The sequence below is a fragment of the Schistocerca gregaria genome, chromosome 4 (assembly GCF_023897955.1).
Source record: "Schistocerca gregaria isolate iqSchGreg1 chromosome 4, iqSchGreg1.2, whole genome shotgun sequence".
Taxonomy (NCBI): Eukaryota; Metazoa; Arthropoda; class Insecta; order Orthoptera; family Acrididae; genus Schistocerca; species Schistocerca gregaria.
Genome location: NC_064923.1, coordinates 228,658,355 through 228,684,363, shown reverse-complemented (window position 1 = coordinate 228,684,363; position 26,009 = coordinate 228,658,355). Strand labels below are relative to the sequence as shown.

Genomic DNA, 26,009 nt, shown 5'->3' with positions numbered 1-26,009 from the left:
CTAAATAACTTAAGGACATCACACACATCCATGCCCGGTCGCGCGGTTCCAGACTGTAGCGCCTAGAACCGCTCAGCCACTTAAGGCCGTCCACAACGTAATCCAGAACTGCCCCTTTCTAAGCCAAAAATATACTTCGAGAATGGGTAGAGTTACCCCAAAACATAATACCATATGACGTAAGCGAATGACAATAAGCAAAACAGTCGAACGATCAGTTACGTCAGATACTGTTCGAATAGTAAAAATGGCAGCATTAAGTCTTTAAACAAGAACATGAGCGAGGGTTTTCCATTACAGTTAACTATCTATCTGATCACCTAGAAATGTGATTACATTTTCAGGCAATTTGGGTTCATAGATACTGAGAAATCAGTAGCCAGAACAACCACCTCTGGCCGTAATAACGGCATTGATACGCCTGGGCATTGAGTCAAACAGAGATGAATGGCGTCTACAGGTACAGCTGCCCATGCAGCTTCAACACGATACCACAGTTCATCAAGAGTAGTGACTGGTGTATTGTGAGAAGCCAGTTGCTCGGCCACCGTTGACCAGACGTTGTCAATTGGTGAGAGATCTGGAGAATGTGCTGGTCAGGACAGCAGTAGAACATTTTCTGTAACCAGAAACAGAGCAGAAGACGGGCACAAAACAGAACTATTTTAGAAACTTCCTGGTAGATTAAAACTGTGTGCCGGACAGAGACTCGAACTCGGGACCTTTGCCTTTCGCGGGCAAGTGCTCTACCAACTGAGCTACCCAAGCACAAATTCTAGAAATATTTTAGAATTGCCTATAATATTAGAGGCCATATAATTTACATAAAGAAGGAACAAGAGTGGCCTAACACTGATCCCTGGAGTACCGCCCCAATTTGACCGTGCGCCACTCAGACCCCCACATCACAACCATTCTCAACACTGTGAATAATGACCTTTTGCTGTCTGTTGTTAAAGTAAGAGGTGAACCAGTTGTGAGCTACTCCCCATATTCCGTAATGGTCCAACTTCATGAGCAATATTTTATGGTCAACAGAATCAAACGCCTTAGTTTAATCAAAAAATATGCCTAGCGTTCGAAGCCTTTTGTTTAATGCATCCAGTAAGTCACAGAGAAAAGAGAATATGACATTTTCAGTTGTTAAACCACTTTAAAGCAGAGCTGTAAGTTTGATAGCAGATTCTGACTGGGAGAATAAGAGGCATGGCTTCAGATTGGCTTAAACTGCAATTCTGAGACGGTTTCACTGCGCAAAGGAGTGGAGAGCAAAAGTGTCTTTGCATTTGGCCTTAGGCATTCCGGATATCTCCTTCAGAGGAGTTATTCTCTTCAGAGTCTTCAGGCGATCTTCTCGTCAAGAATGATTGAGGCAGGAGAGCAGATGGGCAGCGTGATGACAAAGTCCATCACTGCCGGCGACCTCACCTCGGCTCATACAACTGGCGCTAATTTCACAGTGAAGTGACGTCCGAAAATTATCCAATATGATACGTGCCTTTCTTCATACACTAATGGCCATTAAAATAGGTACACCACGAAGATGACGTGCTACAGACGCGAAATTTAACCGACAGAACGAACATGCTGTGGTATGCAAATGATTAGCTTTTCAGAGCATTCACACAAGGTTGGCGCCGGTGGCGACACCTACAACGTGCCGGCATGAAGAAAGTTTCCAACCGATTTCTCATACACAAACAGCAGTTGACCGGCGTTGCCTGGTGAAACGTTGTTGTGACGCCTCGTGTAAGGAGGAGAAATGCGTACCATCACGTTTCCGACTTCGATAAAAGTCGGATTGTAGCCTATCGCGATTGCGGTTTATCGTATCGCGACATTGCTGCTCGCTTTGGTCGAGATCCAATGACTGTTAGCAGAATGTGGAATCGGTGGGTTCAGGTGGGTAATACGGAACGCCGTGCTGGATCCCAACGGCCTCGTATCACTAACAGTCGAGATGACAGGCATCTTATCCGCATGGCTGTAACGGATCGTGCAGCGACATCGCGATCCCTGAGTCAACAGATGGGGCGTTTGCAAGACAACAATCATCTGCACGAACAGTTTGACGACGTTTGCTGCAGCATGGACTATGAGCTCGGAGACCATGGCTGCGGTTACCGTTGACGCTGCATCACAGACAGGAGCGCCTGCGATGGTGTACTCAACGACACACCTGGTTGCACGTATGGCAAAACGTCATTTTTTCGGGTTGAATCCAGGTTCTGTTTACAGTATCATGCTGGTCGCATCTGTGTTTGCCTACATTCCGGTGGAAGCGTGTATTCGTCTTCACCATCTGGAGTGATGGTATAGGGTGCCATTGGTTACACGTCTCGGTCACCTCTTGTTCGCATTGACGCCACTTTGAACAGTGGACGTTACATTTCAGATGTGTTACGACACATGGCTCTACCCTTCATTCGATCCCTGCGAAACCCTACATTTCAGCAGGATGATGCAGTAAAACTGCATCCTCAGGATAAGAAATGATTTTTATTTCTTAGTCCCCCATTCTATAACTACTACCAGTCAATACGTTCTTAATCACCTCTTCCGTGACAATATGGTAAAGTAGCGGGATGCTGCTTTTCAGCTAGGTAACCTGGAACTAATTTCTCCATGGATGTAGTTGTTGGAATATATGTCTTCAATTGTTTTTATTAAGTTGGAAGGAATCCTCCTATAGTAGAGCATGTTTAAAACTTGTGTTAACTGAATCCAATCAAAACCCTTCTACAACTCGATAAAACAAACGTAAGCTTGTCTGTTGTATTCAATGCACTTTTATAAACCTGTCTGAGAATGAATACTGCATCTGTACATGACATACCGTATCTAAAACCCTACTGCTTTTCTGCAATGGTGAATGCTTTTTATTTTATCACCTATTATTTTTGTTATGAGTTTAAGAACCGAAGTGAGTAAATGTATCTCCTTGTAGTTCGATGAGTTTTTCATATCTCCTTTTTTCTACACGCGGGTTGTAATAGCTACTTCTCTCGTTTGGTCTTTCATTTGCAGTTATAACATTTCTAACAAACTTGGTTAATTGCTCAGTTAGTTGATGTCCTCCATACTTCAGTTATTCATTGGGAATCCTGTCTTTGCCAGGAGACTTCCTTTTTTTAGACTTACATCTTTTTCCACTTCTGCATGTAAAACAGTTACATCAACATTTGCTTGTATACTTATCTCTCTTCCTTTTCTGCTGATATTTTTACCTTTGTACTACTCTTTTAAATATTTGATCCATGACTCCTCATTTATGTTGTTCACTTTCAAAATTCCTATATAATCCTTTCCTCTGCTATCGTATCATTCCTGAAATTTGAATCTGCAACTGATAGAAGCCATGTTCTAAAATTTAAAAAAAGTTTCCCCGTGTTTCTTTATTAAAACGATTCAATAATGATTTTGTATCATTACAAGTTCTTGTGATCATGATAACACTCTTGTGTTTTGAGTGTTTTATATTTCAGATAGGCAGACCTCTTTCTTTTACAGATTTCTTACATCTCTTTGCAAAATCATTGTGCTCTATTTGTTTTCGTGTCTTCCCTTGTAGTGCGTGTACCTAGTGCTTCCTGAGCTACTACTTCAATACTTTCTTTGGTTTCCTCGCAAGCCTGATCTACGTTACCCTCTGCATTAATGGGTTCTTCCTTTATTTTCTCTGCTAATCGTTTCTGATATAAAAATTTTGTAGGTTCATTCATTAGCAGTCTCGTTAATTCCTGTATCTAATCTGATTTTCACCGTGAATAGACTGTGGCCATTCCCTATTTCGAGAGAATTTAAAGTCCTAACACCTAGCAGTGATTGAGGATGGACGTTCCTGTTTGCAACAATGTAATCTACTGTATATTTATGACCACATGTGTTCTGAAAAGTGTATTTGTACTGCTCTTTCTAGTCTTAGAAGATATTATTTACTCTCAGTTCGTTGCCTGAGCATAAGTTGATAACAGTCCCACCATTATCATTTACAAAGTCTTCATGAAATAAGGATTTAACAAAGAATTTCTAAATGGCAATGGTGAGATTATGATCAACGTATGCACAAGCAACGGAATGAAAATAAATAATACGTTCTATAATTACAAAGAGCTGTATAAATACATAATAGGTATGACTCTACAATAGATTACATTGTTACAAATGTTCAATACGCAGCAACAAAAATTTCTGATCATTTGTCCAATAACATACATGTCTGACAGGTAGCGAAGGTGGTTTTACCTGTAACTTAAAAGAATTTCTCCTGGACAAATCATTGTGTTACAGTGACAAATTTCTAATTAAGTACTTGTAGCCATTACACAAAAACCGTAGTTGCATGAGTAGGACTAATATAATAATGTGTTCATTAACGTTAACAATAGCCTATACATTTCCTGTAAACTGACTAGTCCCACATATTTCTATCAAAAAGTCGTTCAAATGATGTACGGAACATGTAACTACACTACTGGCCATTAAAGTTGCTACACCACGAACATGCCGCCTACAGACTCGAAATTCGACCGACAGGAAGAAGATGCTGTGATACGCTAATGATTAGCTTTTCTGAGCATTCACACAAGGGTTGGCGCCGGTGGCGACACCTACAGCGTGCTGACATGAGGAAAGTTTCCAATCGATTTCTCATGCACAAAGAGCAATTGACCGGCGTTGCCTGTGAAACGTTGTTGTGATGCCTCTTGTAAGGAGGAAAAATACGTACCATGACGTTTCCGACGTTGATAAAGGTCGGATTGTAGCCTATCGCGATTGTGGTTTATCGTACGGCGACATTGCTGCTCGCGTTCGTCGAGATCCAATGACTGTTAGCAGAATATGGAATCGGTGGGTTCAGGAAAGTAATACGGAATGCCGTGCTAGATCCCAACGGTCTCGTATCACTAGCAGTCTAGATGACAGGCATCTTATCCGCATGGCTGTAACGGATCGTGCAGCTACGTCTCGATCCCTGAGACAACAGACGGGAACGTTTGGAAGACAACAACCATCTACACGAACAGTTGGACGACGTTTACAGCAGCACCCGGCGAGATGGTATGGGGTGCCATTGGTTACACGTCTCGGTCACCCCTTGTTCGCATTGACGGCACGTTGAACAGTGGACGTTGCATTTCAGATGTGTTACGACCCGTGGCTCTACCCTTCATTCGATTCCTGCGAAACCCTACATTTCAGCAGGATAATGCACGACCGCATGTTATAGGTCCTGTACAGACCTTTCTGGATACAGAAAATGAACGACTGGTGCCCTGGTCAGCACATACTCCAGATCTCACCAACTGAAAACGTCTGGTCAATGGTGGCCGAGCAACTGGCTTGTCACAATACGCCAGTCACTACTCTTGATGAACTGTGATATCGTGTTGAAGCTGCATGGGCAGTTGTACCTGTAACGCCATCCAAGCTCTGTTTGACTCAATGCCCAGGCGTATCAAGGCCGTTATTACGGCCAGAAGTGGTTGTTCTGGGTACTGATTTCTCAGGATCTATGCACCTAAATTGTGTGAAAATGTAATCACATGTGAGTTCTAGTATAATATATTTGTCCAATAAATACCCACGTATCATTTGCATTTCTTCTTGGTGTAGCAATTTTAATGGCCAGTGGTATAGCTAACATATGGTACAATGCTAAGTACCCTCTGTTATGCACTTGAAAATGGTTTGCCTGGGTGTGCGTAGATGTAGAGTTTTTATTAACATAGCATTAGTGCCAGCTGTGGTGAGAAAGATGGCGGACGTAATAACAGGAAGCAATTTCCTTAACACACCCTCTAGTCTCAGCAAGTTACAGGCGTGTCTGTTCTCACTGGACAATCGCCACACAGTAATGGTTGGGTGTCGACCGGCGTTCAGTCGGAAGCGGCAGTTAAGACTTGGCGAGAGTTCCAAAGTAGCCGGCGGAGAATACAGCCGGCACACAAGAAGCGCAGGGGCAGAGAGTCAGGCAGGCGGCCGTGGCGCCGAGTTGCCGTCCGGAACGTGGCTTTAACAATGGACAGCCTCGCTGCGTCTGCCTGCCAGCGGCGGGACGCAGCGGGGTGGCAGCGGCGCTCGGCGTCGGCGTCGGCGTCGCTGTGCAGAGGGTACAGGGTGGGGGGCGAGGGGTTGGGGGGGGGGGGGGGAGGGGGCGTAGGGCAGCGCGTGAGGGCGCAGGGCGCCGCCAGCCAGCCAGTAGCGTCGACGCAGCTCGGCCCGACACCCGACGCGCTGCCATGGTCGCCTGCGCCGCCCTCAGGTAAGACGCCGACGCCAACGCCACAGCGGCCGCGCACCGACCGCAGGCAGGACTCGAGGCCCATAAAAAATGAAAAATACCGGGGTGACCCAATTACACCGACAAAATTTCATTGCTTAAGAAATTGTAGTGTTATACGCTTTTAATTTGCTGGAATGTAGCGACAATGGATTGCAAATTTTGGCGCGTATTCGCTACGTTGGTTCTAAGTGGTCCCTATTTAATCCTTTTTCCGCAGTCCACAATAATAATAATAATAACTGTGACTTACTCCCTTCACTCATTATTACGGAGGAACGTACTTGAAAAAAAATCTTATTGGCTCTTCACTTTCTACATGGTAGTGAAGTGGAGGAACGTACTTGTAAGCGACCAAACTCGTCAAAAAAATCTTATTGGCTCTTCACTTTCTACATGCTAGTGAAGTTTCAATTCTTGAATATGACGTTCCAATTCTACTTTTATGCGCAAGAAAAATAATAACTAGCGAAAACTCGCATGGGACCATGCTCATTTCTTGTTCAATACGTTCTCGAGTTATTTATTCCTGCTGCGTTTTCTTCTAGTTTTACGCCGTCATCACGCAGGGAATATTTGTGTAGTACATCAAGAACACCGTGGAACAGCATCGCTGCCACTAATGTTATATCCCTTGGTTTATGGTGTTTACAAGTGATTGCAAAGGTTACGAAAGCTGTGTGTGGGATCTACAGCAGTGCAGTAATTACAGTGTAATTAGTGCATTGCTGTTTAGGTTGAAAATTAGGTTAACAGAAGAAGACAAACAATTGAAAGACTGCTTGAGGAGGAAGATGAACATGCATTGGGTTTGCAATAGTTCACTTACAGAAGCAAGGTTTTATACAAATGGTGTCAAATCTTTGAGGTTTCCCGTGAGTTCCATGTTGGAAACTACGTGTACCTTTTCCTCACAAATCACTGCCTCTGGAGTACTTAAATTTGGCATGCAACTACTCTACAGTATGGTAAAATATTATGTGGAAAGAATTTTTATTTCATACAGTTCTAAGGCATTTATGTAAGAGAAAGGCCCTACAATTGGCTGCATTTTTTATTTCACAGATACCTGGAGAGTTGTAAAAATCCATCGAAACAAGATATGAAAATTCTGTTCCACCATTATCTGTAATAATGGTATATCAAACTTTGAACAAAAATGCATTAATTTCGTACTAATAGATGTTTTAAAAAAAAGAGCATATGTACTGACTCTGTTGAAAAAATTTCAGTTCTTTATAAATGGAAACGTATTAATTCAACAAACATGAAAACACGTGTCTACGCATATAACATTTCTTAACAACTGTGCCAAATTTAGTTACACTTCGTGGAAACTTTGCACTTTATGAGATTTTTAAAGTGTTGAAATTCCCCCTTAAAGGGCCCTCAAAGGCTCTCGCAGTATTAAGGTAAATGGAGGAGAAAACTCCTTATCGCTGATCTTTTACCTGTATTAAATTCGTTTTGTCTGTGGAAATATGTAGAAATTCTCTGCCTTTGCTGCTCCAAAGATATTTCAATTAATTATTAATGAATTTTACCTTACTCAAGTTACAGTATTTTGTCCCCTTCAGCAATTCGAATACATGCACTTCGGACACGTGTGGTTATACTGCAAGACGTGTTGCATTAAATAATTTAACAAAGTAAAGGAAAAGAGTGTTTCTGGCGGCGGCTTCTAAATAGCTGTTCATAAATTTTAACAAACAGTCCTGGTCGAATTGCTGTCAGTACAGGTTTAAATTGTTTTTCACTGTTGAGAGAGATTTTTAACAGAAACATAGGTAATTGGGGGAACAAACCGAATAAATCACAGTTAAGTTATTGCAATGTTTCGACCCACCGGATACCACTGGTCACTCGTAGCAAAACAGTCAGAAAATATGACTCAGCAACATCCGACACCTTAACTTGCTGTAATAGGGGTTCGCTGCCGTTATTAGCTGCTTAAATGATGTCACTTTCCTCTTGCAGCTATGAAACTTGGAGTGTGCCAGAGCTTTCTGTCGCACCACGTTCCTGGAGAGTTGACTGGCGTTGGGCGAATTTGTGTTATTTTTTTTAACGTTAATTTTAAAGTAAGGGAAACCACACTCACACATAGTTTACGAAACTTTCAAGCAGTAAAATACAGATGGTAACTGAATAAAACTGATCAACCTGCAGGTGGTTAAAGAGCGAGCATTCAGATATATGTTCATCAGTTTTATTCGTTTTAACATCTGTATTTTACTACTTGAAAGTTTCGTAATCTATATTTTCCTTAAGTGACTGCTGTGATATGTTAGCTTCAAAGTAGTAAATTTAATTACACAGTTGCGTCTGTATTTAATGTGTGACATCACCGATCGAGAGCAGAGGAGACATCGTTTTTAACGGGCCTGATAGCGCCTGCCGCGGAAAACCCTCCAGCCACTGGCCGTACCACAGGTAAAAATGGCACTGGATTCATCTGCGTCACTGATATTTCATTACATAGCATTGAAAAAAGAAAATCACGTGTTTATTTTAACCGTATCGTATGTCGTGATATCATAAATGAGTTAGTCTATGTCTATATACCGAACTATTCACAGTTTTTAATGTTTTGTCTTTGATTGCGGTGGAAGGTTTCGCAATTTACTGTGTGAGATTTGCTACAAAGAGTACAAAAACAACTTGAATCTGAAGACTTAATATTTACAATATACGACACAGAAAATTTTGTTACGAGAGGGATTGTGAAACTTGATGAATAACTCTGAAGGAGTGATTTATATAAACTTAAATGAGTTGTGAAATGAGTTTGCCTAGATTCTACATTTGTATCTCGTCACTTTTACGAAAATATTGACGAAGTCTACAATCAATAATATAGTTCTAGCATGATGGCTGCATTTGTTGTTTGGCTTCTTTATACCATTTTTGTGCAGGTACTGTGACCCACACGACTACATTAATGTGCTGCAAAGATGTTATTGTTAATACTCGCAAGTGATGCGCTAGTTACAACCTTCTGAAGAACGTTAGGGAAATAAAGTTTCTTTTACGCGACTGGTTGCTGGGGTTCGGAACTTCCGTTATGTACTTCTAGGACTTGCCGAGGAGAGTGAGTACATAATATTTTGGATGGAAACCCATCTCCAAAAACATAGAATTTCTGTTCTACGATGGTTTCGGTTCAGATGTTTAACTTATCTACTTCTGTCTGAGGAACTGAATTTGGTGTGGCGCTGTACAGTTATTAGATAACATTTGGAGAGGAAACACGACGAAACATCCATTTCTCAATTAAGCACATTTGTTTGTATTAACACTTAAACATTACATGTTTACATTAGTCTAAAACAAAAAAAGAACCCAGCACACTTCACGTGCTGAACAATACTGATACATTACGCTCGACGTGGCGACCACCAACGTTGTTGTGGACATTGTATAGACGAAGCATGTTCTGGTACATACACTCCATCCAACCATCAATCTCTTAAATTTCTAGTGCCAGCAGATCTTCCTCTGTCTCTACAGGAATTTCTTAGCATCGCAGACGATAGGTGTCATCAGTTCATTGTATGACGTAGTACCCCCCATTGGATACCACGACAATCAGCGTCGAGACTTCTTTCTTTCCCTCAGCACGCTATGGTCGCAGGTTCTAATCCTGCCTGGGGCATGGATGTGTGTGATGTCTTTAGGTTAGTTAGGTTTAAGTAGTTCTAAGTTCTAGGGGACTGATGACCTCAGAGGTTAAGTCCCGTAGTGCTCAGAGCCATTTGAACCATTTTTTTTCCCTCAGCAGACGTGGACGCGTTACACATCTGAGCTGAAACTGTACGTTTCCGGATATGGGTTCCTATTAAAGTCCCGAAAGTTTGTAATGGAAATTTCCGAACACCCTGTATATCGAAATAATCAGCAACCAGTTGCATAAAAGACATTTTATTCCCTTAACCGACTTCAGGCACTTTAGTGCACTTCTTCAGGAGGTTATAACTAGCGCATTATTTACGAGTGTCAACAATCAGATACATGCAGCATATTGCAGTGGCCGTGGGGCCCATAGTGATTCTACAAAAACCGGATAAAGAAACCAAGCAAAAAGTGCAGACATTGTGCCAGAAATAAGAGTATATTACTGAATGGAGGCTTCGCCAATATACTCGTACAAGTCAAGAGAAGTGTGCGTGTAAACTAGGTTATTTACTTCCGATGTTTAGCTGAAAGTACTTGCATCTAGGCCAAATCATTTCACTACTCACCTGAGTTTGGATAAATCACGCCTGCAGAGATATTCATTAATGATTTTACAATCCTTTATCTAAGAAAACTTTAAAGTTTTCCAACACAGATTCTCTCTTGTTGTATACTGTAATTATTAACTATTGACAAGTTTTTTTGTACTCTTTCAATTCTTTTGTATTCGTTACAGTACATCACACACATTAAATTACAAAACTTTCTGTTGTAATCAAAAGTAAAACGTTAAAATCTGTGAATAACTGGGCAGATGACCATACACAGACTCTTCTACGAGCTCACGACATATACAGTATTTAAAACAAACATTTATTTTTCTTTACCAGTGCACTTTAATGAAGCATCACCGACGTAGCCGAGTCCTGTAGCAACTTCTCCTGTGGTTTGGCCATCGGCTGGCGGCGTTTTCTGTGGCCGACACTATCAGGCCCGTTACAATCTATGTCTACTGTCGATCGGTGACATACACTCAATTGTGTAGTTAAACTCACTAATTTGTAGCGTACACTCAAAGACGTAATTTAAAAGAAAAACAAATTTTTCGGATACTTCAAGAATTAAAATATAGATTTTAAAATCAGTAACACTGGTGAACATGTAGCTGGCTGAAAGTTCATTAATCAGTTATGTATTCATCTGTGTTATTCATTTTAACATCTATATCTTTCTGCCCGAAGTTTTCGTAACCTACGTAAAAGTATTTTAGTTGTGATTGCCCACGGTTTAAAATTAACTAAAAAAAAATTACACAAATTCACCAACGTCGTTCAGCTGTCCAGCAACGTAGTGCGCCAGGAAGTTTTGGCAACACACAATTTTCAGTGCTGTAAGCGGAAAGTGACTTCATTTAAGCAGTTCGTACTGGACACCGATCCATCTTCCGACAAGTTAAATTTTCGGATGTTATATTTATCTGCTTCTAGGCAAAATCATTTCACAACTCATTTCGCTACACGTGACAATTTAAATCCATATGTGACTGTTTAAAATTTATAAACATCTTTTACGAAACTGCCCCTAAAACTCTATTTTTCTTTCCCTTTCAAATTATTGTGTCTTACAACATGTCTCTGTGTATAACCACCTCATCAGGCAAAAATGGCAATACAAAAAACGGTTAAGATAAATACACAAAGATCTTAAAGTATCAGTATTCTGCCTTGGCATGTGATGCTCATCTGAAACGACTGTATTCTTCCGGCTCATTTTCAACGCATTACTGAAGTTAATTTCAGATAAATAATGTGATACATGTGTTCTTTAGTAAATAAATAGAGCCAGTTATGCGCAGCAATGGGTTACAGTGAATGCACCACAAAAAAGGCAGCCATTTCAAACGAACAGAGAAGCTACATAACATGCCAAGACATAATACAACTACTTAAATATCTACCTCTTTTTATGTTACATGCTTGTCCATTGCCATTTTTGATATATGGTACGTCTCCAAACATATTGCAGGACTGAATAATTTAAACAAGTGAACAAAAAATTGTGATTGCTAGAGGTCACTGAAAAACCTTTTGATAAACGGTGAACTGTCTGTAACGTGCAATCTCCAAAACGGACAAAACAAAACGCAGCGTGATTCTACAACCAAAATACGGTGATACGGTTGCTGTGACTGCGGAAACAGCTCAGAATCGCGTCTTTGTCCCACTGCTCCACTGCGTTCATCGAACGATAACATGAGAAGCATATCTGTAAACCAGTCATCAGACAATATGCTCCTGAAGTTATATATCACTGTTAACGTATAGCTAACTAATACCGCAATGAACGAAACGGAACAAGTTAGTTTCCAAATGAGACGCACAGAACTTGCAGTAGATACTTCCACCATTTTCAAATGTTTTCATCGCACTACAGAATCAAAGATAAACTGAGCTAAGAAATAAAACGAAATGTAATTATACCGCAACGAGGGGCTGGCGATCTTGGATCCCTGACACCAAAATAGCCAGAAAATATCCTTGAACAATAGGAAAGTCTTTTCGGTATTCAGGTCCATCCTGTATATCACCGAAGTGAAAAACGTTCACTACTTTCTATAACAACACAGTATCACAAGTGAAAAAATTATATTGACGATGACTGTAGCTACGAACGCTTGTACCTCCGTCAGGAAGGACCGATGTTTACTTCAAACACGTGGCGTAAAATCAAGCGAATTATAATTAAAGTGAAACGAGACATTTGTGACCCTGTGTCATTGATACCAAAATACTCAGAAAAAAAGTCCATGTATAACCTTCAAAATTTCATCGGAGGTAGGAACCAGCAAACCTATAACAACGCAACATTACGAATGAAATGACTATTCACGGTTACTAAAGCTACAAACGCATATGCCAGCCTGAGGAAGGGCTCTGGTTTCTTAAAACACGTGGAGTAAGATACATGATATGCGCTACGAAATCTTACCCTATAATCTCAGAAGATTGTCTCACAAAATTCTGCAGTTAAAAGTTGATCTGAATAACTTTGTGGTAAGTGCTAAGTTATGTCTCTACAATCCAGAAAATAGTTACATTTTAGAATTCCAGACCGCGTCGACTGGATATTTACTGTAAGTTTTTTTCGTTTTTTTGTTTTGTTTAAAGGATTACATAGAGGCATCTGCCTATGCATTCTTCGATACTGATAAAAGAATCGTTTATTAGTATTAGCTTCAAATGAATGAAAAAAGTGCCCGGCGCACTAGATACAATATGTGATCAAAAGTATCCGGACACCTGGCTGAAAACAACTTACAAGTTCGTGACGTCCTTCATCAGGGATTCAATATGGTGTTAGCCGACCGTTAGCCTTGATGACAGCTTCCACTCTCGCACATATAAGTTCAGTAAGCTGCAAGAAGGTTTCTTGGAGAATGGCAGCCCATTCTTTAAGTAGTGCTGCACTGAGGCGAGGTATCGATGTCGCCTGTCACGAAGTTGGCGTTCCAAGACATCCCAACGGTGTTCTATAGGATTCAGGGCAGGACTCTGTGCAGGCCAGTCCATTGCATGGATGTTATTGTAGCGTAACCACTCAGCCACAGGCTGTGCATTATGAACAGGTGGTCGATCTTGTTGAAAGCTGTAACCGCTATCCCCGACTTGCTCTTCGACAGTGGGAAGCAAAAAGGTGCTTAAAACATCAATGTAGGCCTGCGCTGTTATAGTGCCACGTAAAATAACAAGGGGTCCAAGCCCCTTCCATGAAATACACGACCACACCATAACACGACCTTCTCCGAATTTTACTGTTGGCACTACACACGCTGGCAGATGACGTTCACCGGGCATTCGCCATACCCACGTCCTGCCTTCGGATCGCCACATTGTGTACCATGATTCGTCACTCTACACTTTTTCCATTGTTCATTCGTCCAATGTTTACGCTCCTTACACCAAGCGAGGCATCGTTTGGCATTTACCGGCGTGATGTGTGGCTTATGCTTATGAGCAGCCGCTCGACCATGAAATCTATGTTTTGTCACCTCCCGCCTAACTGTCATAGTACTTCCAGTGGATCCTGATGCAGTTTGGGATTCCTGTGTGATGGTCTGGATGCATGGCTGTCTATTACACATTACGACCCTCTTCAGTTACCGGCGGTCTCTGTCATTCAAAAGACGAGGTCGGCCTGTACGCTTTTGTGCTGTGCGTGTCCGTTCACGTTTCCACTTCACTATCACATCGGAAACAGGGGACCTGAGGATGTCTAGGAGTGTGGAAATCTTGTGTACACACATATGACACAAGTGACTCCCAGTCACCTGAACACGTTCGAAGTCCGTGAGTTCCGCGGAGCACCCCATTCTGCTCTCTCACGACGTCTAATGACTACTGAAGTTGCTTATATAGAGTAGCTGGGAGTAGGTGGCAGCACAATGCACATGATATGAAAAACGTATGTTTTTGGGGGTGTCCGGATACTAATGAGCACATAGTGTATGTTACCCATTACTCTGTGTTGTCACTGACAAAACGGAAAGGTTTTAGTTTATTTCTGTTATCTTTTCTGTAAATGTCATTGCCTTTACACGCTACAGGAAGATACGAGACCACTCGTTATCGTTTGTCTCTTGGCAGCACCATGTAGCGTAACTGTGACACAAACCTTTTGGGGTAAGTTACTGCGTTAGATACATTTTACAGCCAAATGCCGCGAACATTCACGCTGTACATAATTAGGTTCTTTGCATATATGTGACCACATTTATAACCTCTGTAGTTATAATATCAGCTACTGACAGAACCATACTTTTCCTTGCAAGCTGCATTCTAAGTACTAATTGTCGTGAAATATCACTAATAAAAATTTACTTATCTATATTAAAATAGAAGTTATTCATTATTTCTGACCAAAGTTGTAGAGGAACCATGTGTGAAATCCAAAGATCGTAACAGTTTATGAGCTATTCTTGGTGTGTTTGACTATGTTAGTTTTGATTTACAGAAGATAATAGATTAATTTTGTACACAGTTCTTTGACCCCTTACCGAGGTAATTTCTTCGGGTTCTGTGAGTTGTGATGTTATGTGTCTCTCTGTCTTAACTCCAAGTACTTTTCTGATGGTACTCATCGACTGTGACTCAGGCTGGTTGGAACTTACATAGAAAGTACACACGAGACCATCATATGCAGTATATGTGACAGACGACTTGGTCAGTTGTCGAAATGGTTGGTTGGTTGTTTGGGGGAAGATACCAAACAGCGAGGCAGCGAGGTCATCGGTCTCATCGGATTACGGAAGGACAGGGAAGGAAGTCTGCCGTGCCCTTTCGCAGGAACAATCCCGGTATTTGCCTGGAGAGATTTAGGGAAATCACGGAAAACCAAAATCAGGATGGCCGGACGCGGGATTGAACCGTCGTCCTCCCGAATGCGAGTCGAGTGTGCTAACCACTGCGCCACCTCGCTCGGTCGAAATAGGATATGGAAACAGCTGAAGACCCGATGACATACAATTAGCGGTGTAAGGAAACGTTTTAAATGTTTTGTAAGTTCTCATGATGATGCTGAGCAGCGTAAATGGAAACAAGTAAACAACGTAAGGCTTCGCACAGTGACGCAGCGTGGCACGGGACCCACACTTACCATCTGACCACGACATAGCTACACTTGGCCTCTCTTGGCCGTTACCAGGAACATACGGTGATGTTAAAGTAAACAAGTGCAGTGACGACTAAGGAAAACACATCACACAGTGATTAATCTCAAGAAAGTTGTGTATGTATGGTCAGCTATTTCAGTATGTGCCCGTGAAATACCACGATCAAAACTCATGATAAGCCGAACGAAGCGCCTTTACTCCCAGGTGCAGTGATACTGTGTTCGTTTAATACGCGCGTTAGTACCGTTTAGACAGCAGGAGCTGACTGTGGCCGTCTTGCTTTTCAGCTTTACCTTCCCTTTCGAATATTGTTGCGAAAAGTCTCGCCGTCAACGGAAACAAACATAACATCACTGCACTCATCTTGTCAAGAGCTCTCTGTTGTCTTTAAAGAAAGTATACCATTATATTGAACAAAAAAGGAAAAACACTTGCCCCACTCTATCCGTTGATATAGGAGTGAAGTGGATTAAACATACATCAAAATTAGGTGCACCTCTGCGTACCATCATACGTCGAACATCTAATTTCGATGTCATGAACGGTTAACGAGATAAAAGAGTTATAAATTTTGGGTGATTAGCGGTGTTTAATCTTGCCAGCCTTGGTACCTTTTTTTTCATACACACTGTCCCTGTCGAATTCAGACCAACGTGCTATATTCTACAATTAACGAAACTACTTGTAATTGCTAACTGTGGCCCCCACCCTAATACGCAGTGACTAAACTCACTTTTCTGTGATAGTTCGAATCCTGCTCATGGTATAAATATTAATTCGTTGGGTTCGGCTCTTTGAGGTTTTATGTTTAAGGGACACACAGTGTTCCAGTCATAGTGCACGTTGGTGCAATCTGCTCAGTTACTTAATCTACCAGCATCGAGAAGTAAGAGCGCGTGACACTGTGATCGTTCGACTGGCGTTGAAGTACATTAAGGCTGACAGCGCCACAACGCTGTTCCATACGAGTTCGCTACGTTGTTATTTCCTACAATTATTCCAGGTCCAGTCATGAGTGCTCGCTGCTTTTCCTGTCAGCTGGAGAAAAACATTGCCATCATAAGCCTATAGGCCCATTCGATTTAAATCGTTTGAGGACACTGTTATCTGCTCATTAATCTTCTACAGCGCACAGTACTTTGTAAATGTTGTAACAAACTGGCAGTGTAGTTATAGTAAAACTGTTTTTAAATTCCCACATGTCATATTTTCCGTTATTTACGTCATTTTCTGATGGCCCTGTCCCAAACCGTAATCTCTCAATTAATTGTTTTTCTGCTATTAAAATTGTTGTGTGGATAGCATTTTCCGCTTTTGAACCAGTATCGCAAGCTGCAAGATCGATTTTCATATTGATTTGTGTTATTTTTTTTTTTTTTTTTTTTTGGGTGGTGGGTGGTGGTGGTGGGGGGGGGGGGGGGGGAGTTTCAGAATGTTTCCGAACTGTTCCGCTACCCGACTGAACTCAACTGTAATGAAACATCAAAAAGAACGTTGAATTTGTTTTTCATTTAATGCACAAAACAACGCCCAAGAAACAATTGATTTCAATTTAGCGCAATTAGTTTGCACTAACACCGCAAGATACAAATTGACGAGTTCTTCTACACTCTTAGTTTTGTTTATCACATCATCATTGGGTTGTCTGCCTTGCGGCAGATTTTCATTGCACAGCCTTCCATGCTTCTCTGTCTTCCGCGTTCTTCTCCATTCTTTGGTACCCTCCTTCTGGTCTGCTGACATTATCCAGCATGTGGAACCTTCTTATGTTCTTCTCTCTCTTTCCCGGAACGAAACCTTCAGTTGCCTCTAGTAGAAGGCAATCTCTTCTAAGATTGTGGCATATCCAGTTTAGTTTCCTGTTCTTCACCGTCAGCAGCGTTCTCCGTTCTTCTCCAACTCTCCTCAGTAATTCGTCATTCCTGACTTTATCAGTCCAGCTGATCTTCTCCAGTCTACGCCGTATCCATGTTTCACAAGCTTCAATTCTCTTCTCATCCTGCTTTCTCCAAGTCCACATTTCTATTCCATACAAGGCCCGTTCCATCTTAAGCACTTAACAAGTTACTTCCTTAAGTCCCTGTTTAAATAACTACTTAGAAGTCTACTCTGCTTTTGAAATGCCTCTTTCGCCAGAGCCATTCTCACTTTGATATCTTGTTAGCAATCCATATCTTCTTTAATCCAACTTCCCAAATACTTAAATGTTCTTATACGTTCTATGATTTGTGACCCCAACTTAATTTTCACTCTTCTTTTCTGTAATCCTATGCCCATGCTTTTGGTTTTCTTTTTATTAATTTTCATACCATATGCTGCACAGGCTTCATTCAGATCATTTAGCATTTGAGTCTCTTGATTTTCTGCGAGGATCGCCATGTCATCTGCAAATCTCTGTCTAATTGTTTATCACAACTTCAAGAAAATTTCTCAAATGCAGCTCCATGACATCCGGAATTCATATGTAATTTTTCAAGTTCGTCAAATTTCATAAAATTACTGAGTGGAAGGCATATGAACACGCCATTATGGCTGCCATGCTTTACTCGTGGCACGTAAAGCACAAACAACTTAGAAAGTGCACATCTAATTGCTTTAGGCTAAACTAATCACGGTCGTAATGATAGTCCAGTCGATATGTTGTCTTAATGCCATCTACGTCAATATTCAAATTATAATTTCCTTCGGGTTGTTATGGATTTCATTAACGCTTGTTCTTTAGGGAAACGGCAGTCTCGATTTTCTCAACTCAATTTCCGGCTACGGAAATAGCGACAAAGGGGCTACGGTCCTATCCTTTTCATCAGAGCTCTTGAGGCCAGCAGAAGTATATTGTCCAGGTATATATTTTCTCCACCAATACAATTACTGGGATCTTTAATAGATGTATATGAGTTTGACCCACGCTTTTTTGCGTGCTTTTTCACCGCAGGTAATGCGTTTTAAGTCTGCCATTTTCGTTTTAGAGTTACATTCGTTTTTGCGGCACGGAAAACCTACGAATATCAATTATTTTTTCACTCTGTCACCATACATTTAACCATAACCACGCACAAAATTGTCAGTAAACAACAATCATGCAACACTGCTCACTTGCAACTCATTACTGACTATGGAAAAAACCTGACACCTAAATTCACTGCCGACATGACTCTCGCACTGTAGTGCAAAGTTTTGTGACAGCTCATTATAGATATATTATTGCCCAAATGTGGTGCTAATTTGCAGTAGTGATTATCAAACTAATAACAAGAAGAATATTATACAACACTTACTCAGTGAGCATCACCCATTGTTAGATCCAATAGGTTGGCAGTTGTTTCAGTGATGACTAATTCCTACTTCTTCTGACAAGTACCGCTCAGCAGCCACACACTAGAAACCAAGACCTCTCCACGAAATGAAAAAGTAAGTATTACACAATATGCTACTTTAAATTAGCGCCTGACAGTTGTTAACCATTATCTGAATTTTGAATGAGTACGCTTGTGTCGAGTGTGTTTTGTCGGATAAGTGTTTTGTTACACTAATAACTGTTTTAGTTTTATGAACATATGCGCACCTAGCGACATGAGAAACGGGAAGAGGGGGATATTTTCGATCTGTAATAAGGCAGCATTTCTTAGGCGAAACTCTCGCCACGGATATTCTTCTTAATGAGACCGCATACACATGTAGTAGTTCCGTCTTTCAGCTGGTCGGCAACTTTATTTGCTTTTATTATAGCTTATTAGTAACCGTCGGATTTTGTTTACTTGTAATCTTTCTTATGATCTATGCGTTGTTCACAAGTCGTAAAATCCCGAATGTTCTGGCTCCAGAAATTTGAGTTTAATTTTGCATTTTTCGTCGTGTTGGTACCATACAACATTTATTTTTTAAGCATGATATAATCTTTAAGATTTTACTTAAATTTTAATATTTCTGTGTGCGCTCTTCATTTATGACACAACAGTTCATTCTTTCAATGTTGGCAAGAATGAATAATGCGCGCGGCTCTAAAAAATACACAAAACTATTGCTTAAGACTGTACTCGTACTCGTAAATAAACTGATGGTTCATCTGCTTCACTGCCACGTCACTTACTACCGTTAACTTGAACCAGGTATGGGTACTGAATCATACGTACAGATGTTTTGTCTGAAATTGTACCAAACTTAATACCCAATTTGTAATAACGGTATTCGTATGTCAATATTATAGTTTCGTTTTTGAAACAAAAGGAAAATATCAAAGTCAACATTTCATCTGTCTCAGAAAATGTTGAAGAATTTTGTAATTAACATCCGTCAGATGTTGCCTTCGTTTGCGTTTCACGTCCATTTATGAATATACTGTCACACAGTGAAATAGTTCTGAGGATCCTTTTAAACGATCAAACTGTCAAATGTCACCATTCTGTCAAAGCATTTTCTAGTGTGCGTCTTTGTTTGATTTGTGTGTGAAACATAAACTGTATGTGGCGTGTTTGAGAGAATTTTGATTGACGGCCGATTTGAAACGATGGCGAACGTTAGATGTGCCGGTATATAGCTGCCTATGTTTAGCGAGAAAGAGTTTTATTACAGTATTTTTCACTGTATTAAGAGTTTCTACAACCATGGAAACTGCGACGAAGGATAAAATAAAAGAGCCCTGACAGTTGCCAAAATGACAAGGATACTGTGTCTTCCTCTGCTGTGTATTACTCAGGAAGAAATTAAGTAGAAAATCAGTATACTACTTCCAACATACAAGCGAGGGTGAAAAAAAAAATTAAAAAATCGAAGCTTTGCGGTGCTTCGACGTGCGATGTGTGTGTTCCTACATTGTAGTGTTTTAATGATCTTTTATTAGAGGACCAAGAAAAAAAAACAGGTTTTCGTATAATCGTATATCGTTTTTGTTTTCAGGTGTAAGTACAAAGTAACTGTGACAGGGTTTTAATAGTTTGTCTGTTCATTCAGAAGCAATTATGCGTTGTAAGTGAAATATTTACTTTAGCAAATATTTCTTTCTTAATTTTGGCCATTCTACGGACCAAGCACGATGCTAAAAGCAAATGCAAGAAATTCTTTAGAAGTATTGGTAACCATTCCCCGTAGCCTTAAAATACTTCGTGACTACTGTTTTATGAATAAGGTATTTCTGTACTGTTATGTCACGAAACCGTCAATACGAAATAGCGAATCTGACAAACGAGCTTGATCATTTATAGGGGTCTTAAGAGTATAATACAACAACCTCGAACGTCTTCAAAGAATGAAGTTGCTGAAAGAAAAGAAAGAGATTTTAAACTGATTGTCTAATTTGAAGTTCGAACCTCTACAAACTTTTTTATTTCTCTAGTTCATTTTAAACTGACTGTACATATGTTTTATATAATTTTTTACTCCATTTTATTGATATTTTCAGGTCATTTTAGTGGCAGTTTTCCCGATACTTTAGGTGATAAAAATCCTGGCCCTTTGTCATATTCGTAAACTAAACGAATTCTCACTACAGACAACTGCGTCCACTGCTCTCCCCCCCCCCCCCCTCCGCCCCCCCCCCCCCCACACACACACATACACACACCACCTCCGCTCGTTGCGGACATCCTGGGCCCAGCCATAATTGCGCCAAACTCAAAAGGTAACACACTTATCAGAGATAAAGATATAACGCAAATGCTATTTCACACAAGTCAGTATTGACAATAACCATTTATCTGCATTAAAACGTGCCTGAAGACTGTAATGTGCTATTTCTCCATTATACCAAGCGACCACGAATTAGAAGAGATTGCTTTTGCAACTTATCTCGTTATTTCCAGTATGTGAGACCCAGGTGCTTCACACAGAACCATATCAACTTCTTGCAAATACACTCACGGATCATAATAGGAATTACATACATATTTGATAAAAATCGTTAAAACACGTTGAGGGCATTTGAAAATGAGATCTAAATTACAATTAAATACAAGGTGCACGCATGATGTGACTCATTTATACAGTAATATGTATTTCCTATGCTCTATTTACCATCACGTATTTCCTTGCTGGTCCAGCGATCTTTTATAACAAATTTTGGAGTAATGCATGTATCTCTGAAATACACTTTGCGTTACACCAAACGACATTGAGATTGCGTATAATTTTCTGGGGTTTACTGATGTAAGCGATCCCTAGTCCTTACTTATTAGGGTCATTCGAAAAGAAACGAGGCGGTAAAGGGATCGTAAATCAATTGTCTACGGCAGGAGGAGTGGCCGCCAACCCGCCACTAGAAGGACAGGGGGCGCATACCCACGTGCCGACAGAGTAAGTGCTGGAAACAAAGAAATGCATTACTTCAAAACAAGAGCAGAGGGATACAGTGCGTTCCCTTACAGAGGAATGAGCGCGGGGAACGGATATTCAGCGAAGAATGTCACAAGTTTACGGTGAGCACTGAAAGTGAGTAGCAATCCTGACGCTCAATCCGACCTCTGGGACAGTGGCTGTCACCGCAATTTGCCGGTCTTCAATAATGAGAGCATTCACTTGTGGCACAATAGCACTGGTACTGCGATGCAGATTTCCATATCGTGCGTAATCGGCCAGCGACAACTATTATCCCTCGAATCGCTTGACCCCTGCAAAGGACATCCAGCGCTCTTCGTACACTTGTGCCCATCTTTGGTGACATTCTGTTACCTCTCGCGCTGACAGGAAACGAAACACTCCACTTTGTCCTTCTTTTGAAGCCTCTGTTTCCTGTGCTACTGAGTCTATTGGAGGGTCGACGCATACACATGTTCGCTTTGTCGTCACGTGGGTTTGATCCCATCGCCCTCTAGAGGCAGGTTTGGGACCTCAGCGTTGTTATAGTGGCCACACCTTCTTCCGTAGGTCACAAGGTGGCTTCCATCAACTCCCCCTCCCGGATGATGCCCTCTCTCCCTCCATTTATCCCTCCTATCAACTCTGATCCTCACCCCCCTCCCTTCCTCCATCCATTTTATGGGGTGCTTCTCCCCCCTTCCATCCTCTCTTTTCCCACCTACCCTCTCTCTGCCCCCCCCCCTCACTCCCCCGAGTCCTTTTGCATTTCCCTCCTCTGCCTTTTCCCATTCCCTCTCGCCTCTGCGCTGCCCCTCCCCCCTATGGGTCCTCTCTCTCCTTTGGTTCCCCCCCTTTCGTTTTTCCCCTCCTCCCTCCTTGTTTTCCCCCTCATCTGTCCAGGTCCATCCCCCCCCCCCCAATCTGCCCTAGGCTATGGTGTGTCCTCTTTGTGTCGACATTTTAGTGCATTGTTTACAGTGAGTGTTCAGTGTTGTGTGTCTTTTCCGAAGAGCTGAGAACGGCCATCATACTGTCGCTGGGTGTGATTTTATATCTCTTGCTAACAGAAACCAGACTATCGCCATGTTTTTTAATTGTCTGTCTACTATGTTACCTATCTGAATCCTGTGTATTTTTTTATTCACTTTGCCAACCCTTTGCTTTATGTTTTAGCTTTCCCCAATTTTCAGCCATGCCGACATTTTAGTGCATTGTATACAGTGAGTGTTCAGTGTTGTGTGTCTTTTCCAAGGAGCTGAGAACGGTCATCATACTGTCGCTGGGTGTGATTTTCTATCTCTTGTAAGAGAAACCAGACTATCGCCATGTTTCTTAATTGTCTGTCTACTATGTTACCTATCTGAATCCTGTGTATTTTTTTATTCACTTTGCCAACCCTTTGCTTTATGTTTTAACTATCCCCAATTTTCAGCCGTGCTGACATTTTAGTGCATTGTTTACAGTGAGTGTTCAGTGTTGTGTGTCTTTTCCGAAGAGCTGAGAACGGCCATCATACTGTCGCTAGGTGTGATTTTATATCTATTGCTAACAGAAACCAGACTATCGCCATGTTTTTTAATTGTCTGTCTACTATGTTACCTATCTGAATCCTGTGTATTTTTTATTCACTTTGCCAACCCTTTGCTTTATGTTTCAACTTTCAGCCGTTTTAAAATTTAAGTCCCCGTTTTATAGCCTGCTTTTATTGTTTCTTAACTTCTCCTTACATTTTAAAGTCTGTGGGCTGCAGAGCAGCGTAATAAGCTGCTGCCAGCCAGCCCCCTTTGGGGGGAATCGAAATACAATAAAGAAAAAACATCTTCCGTAGGTAATGACATTACGATCCGTTCAGCTGTTTTCATGTTACAGCCTCCCACTCGTTGGCCTTGGATTGACGCTAGTACAAGCACAGCCAAGATTTGCGCCTCTGTAGCGCGCTCAGGCTCCGCGGATGCAGCCTAGTCTGCTCAGCACTTCAGCTTCCCCTACCACTATCCTATTCCACTGTGGTATGTTTATGAGACCGCTACATGCTGAACGGAAACTTAGGAAGACGTGTTTGCAACATAGTGCGACTACGTCTAAGAGACGAATATTGCGGAACACTTTCATAAGTAGGATTTTATCACTAGTGCTTATATTCAGCTTTTTAACTTCTTCCAATTAATTAAATAATTACGTGAGACAGTGCTAGTATGGTGAGTAGCACTACAACAAGTGTTATACATAGGCAGTTAACATCAAGTTGTGATGCTTACCGACTTATACACATTTCAATTTCTGGATGTGTAGAATATCTGGATCTACCGTTATCGGATAGGCAGACAGACACATCGAGATACTCAGATGAACATATCTTGAATCCGACCGTTAACTGCAGTTTATCAGTTTCATAACACCATAAAAAAACCTCATACACATGTATTGGACCAAACACTGAATTCACTTTAGCGGCTTGTCTGAGCAGTCGAAGATATTGCTCATGGGTTAACATTTTATGAAAGTCTAGACAACCCTAACTTGGAAAACCCTACCTTAGGCCTGCAATTCTACAAGCTGAAGTTGGAAGTAATATGGTACATTAGCATGAAATCAGTTTTCACTCGTACAGTCTCGGAATGTCTTTGAGAACTCATGATGTAATGTTTCAATAAATGAAGCAAAGTCAGCCAAGTGTGGGCCACAAATGACTGCTATGAGATTGAGGAAATGTTCAGTGTCATGAACTCGAAGCTGATATTTCCAGAGGATTATTTTTTAGCCTGCCAAGGATCCGCCATGTCTCAATAATTCAAGAACAGTCTTCATGGCATTTATTATTGTTATAATACCGCCAACCGATTTCAACCCGGCGTAGGGGTCATCTTCTGGGCGTTTACACCATTGGTCGACTGCTGGTGGTGTCACTCCTGTCTACATAACGGCGATTAAGACTCTTCTTGAATTATTGATTAATCATACTAATTCTCTCTACAACCATGTTGTCGAAAAATCCGCCCCGTCTGCTGTATCTGCTACCGATGATTCTCTCCCTCCATAAAGAGATGTGATGAGTTCACAGAAGATTTGGTCCCTACCCTAGTTCCCCTTCGTTCAGATTTTTTTTCGGTAATGTCCACCATTATTTCAGCCAGCAATCACTCTTGTTCGTGAAACTACAAGTGTATCATATCGTCTTTGAGGCTCAGCTGTAATGTTCCAATGAGGGTTTCCCCATTTCACAGAAGTGTGATGGTGTATTAAGCACTCTGCATGGCCTTCAAGTGGTACGAAAAGTAAAGGAGTTCCCATTGCGTAGTTAATGATGTGGCTTCTCCACTTTTTTCACTACAGGCCATTAAAATTGCTACACCACGAAGATGACGTACTACAGACGCGAAATTTAACCGACAGGAAGAAGATGCTGTGGTATGCAAATGATTAGCTTTTCAGAGTATTCACACAAGGTTGGCGCCAGTGATGACGCCTACAACGTCCTGACATTAAGTACGTTTCCAATCGATTTCTCATGCACAAGCAGCAGTTGACCGGCGTTGCCTGGTGAAACGTTGTAGTGATGCCTCGTGTAAGGAGGACAAATGCGTACCATCACGTTTCCGACTTTGATAAAGGGCGGATTGTAGCCTATCGCGATTGCGGTTTATCGTATCGCGACATTGCTGCTCGCGTTGGTCGAGATCTAATGACTGTTAGAACAATATGGAATCGGTTGGTTCAGGAGGGTAATACGGATCGCCGTGCTGAATCCCAACGGCCTCGTATCACTAGCAGTCGAGATGACAGGCATCTTATCCGCATGGCTGCAACCGATCGTGCAGCCACGTCTCGATCCATGAGTCAACAGATGGGGACGTTTGTAAGACAACAACCATCTGCACGAACAGTTCGACGACGTTTGCAACAGCATCGACTACCTTTGACGTTGCATCACAGACAGGAGCGCCTGCGATGGTGTACTCAACGACGAACCTGGGTGCACGAATGTCAAAACGTCATTTTTTCGGATGAATCCAGGTTCTGTTTACAGCATCTTGATGGTCGCATCCGTGTTTATCGACATGGCGGTGAACGCACATTGGAAGCGTGTATTCGTCA

At 41.4% G+C, this 26,009-nt stretch overlaps 1 protein-coding gene across 1 annotated transcript in view; it reads left to right on the top strand.

Moving 5' to 3' along the window:
- Positions 1-6,208: 6,208 nt before the first annotated feature.
- The window catches only part of LOC126267153 (follicle-stimulating hormone receptor-like), a 1,045,286-nt gene continuing 1,025,485 nt past the window's right edge, over positions 6,209-26,009 (top strand). The window contains exon 1 of the mRNA XM_049972091.1: positions 6,209-6,265. Within this exon, the coding sequence (XP_049828048.1) occupies positions 6,243-6,265 (23 nt within the window). The 5' untranslated portion in view covers positions 6,209-6,242. The remainder of the gene's footprint in view (positions 6,266-26,009) is intronic.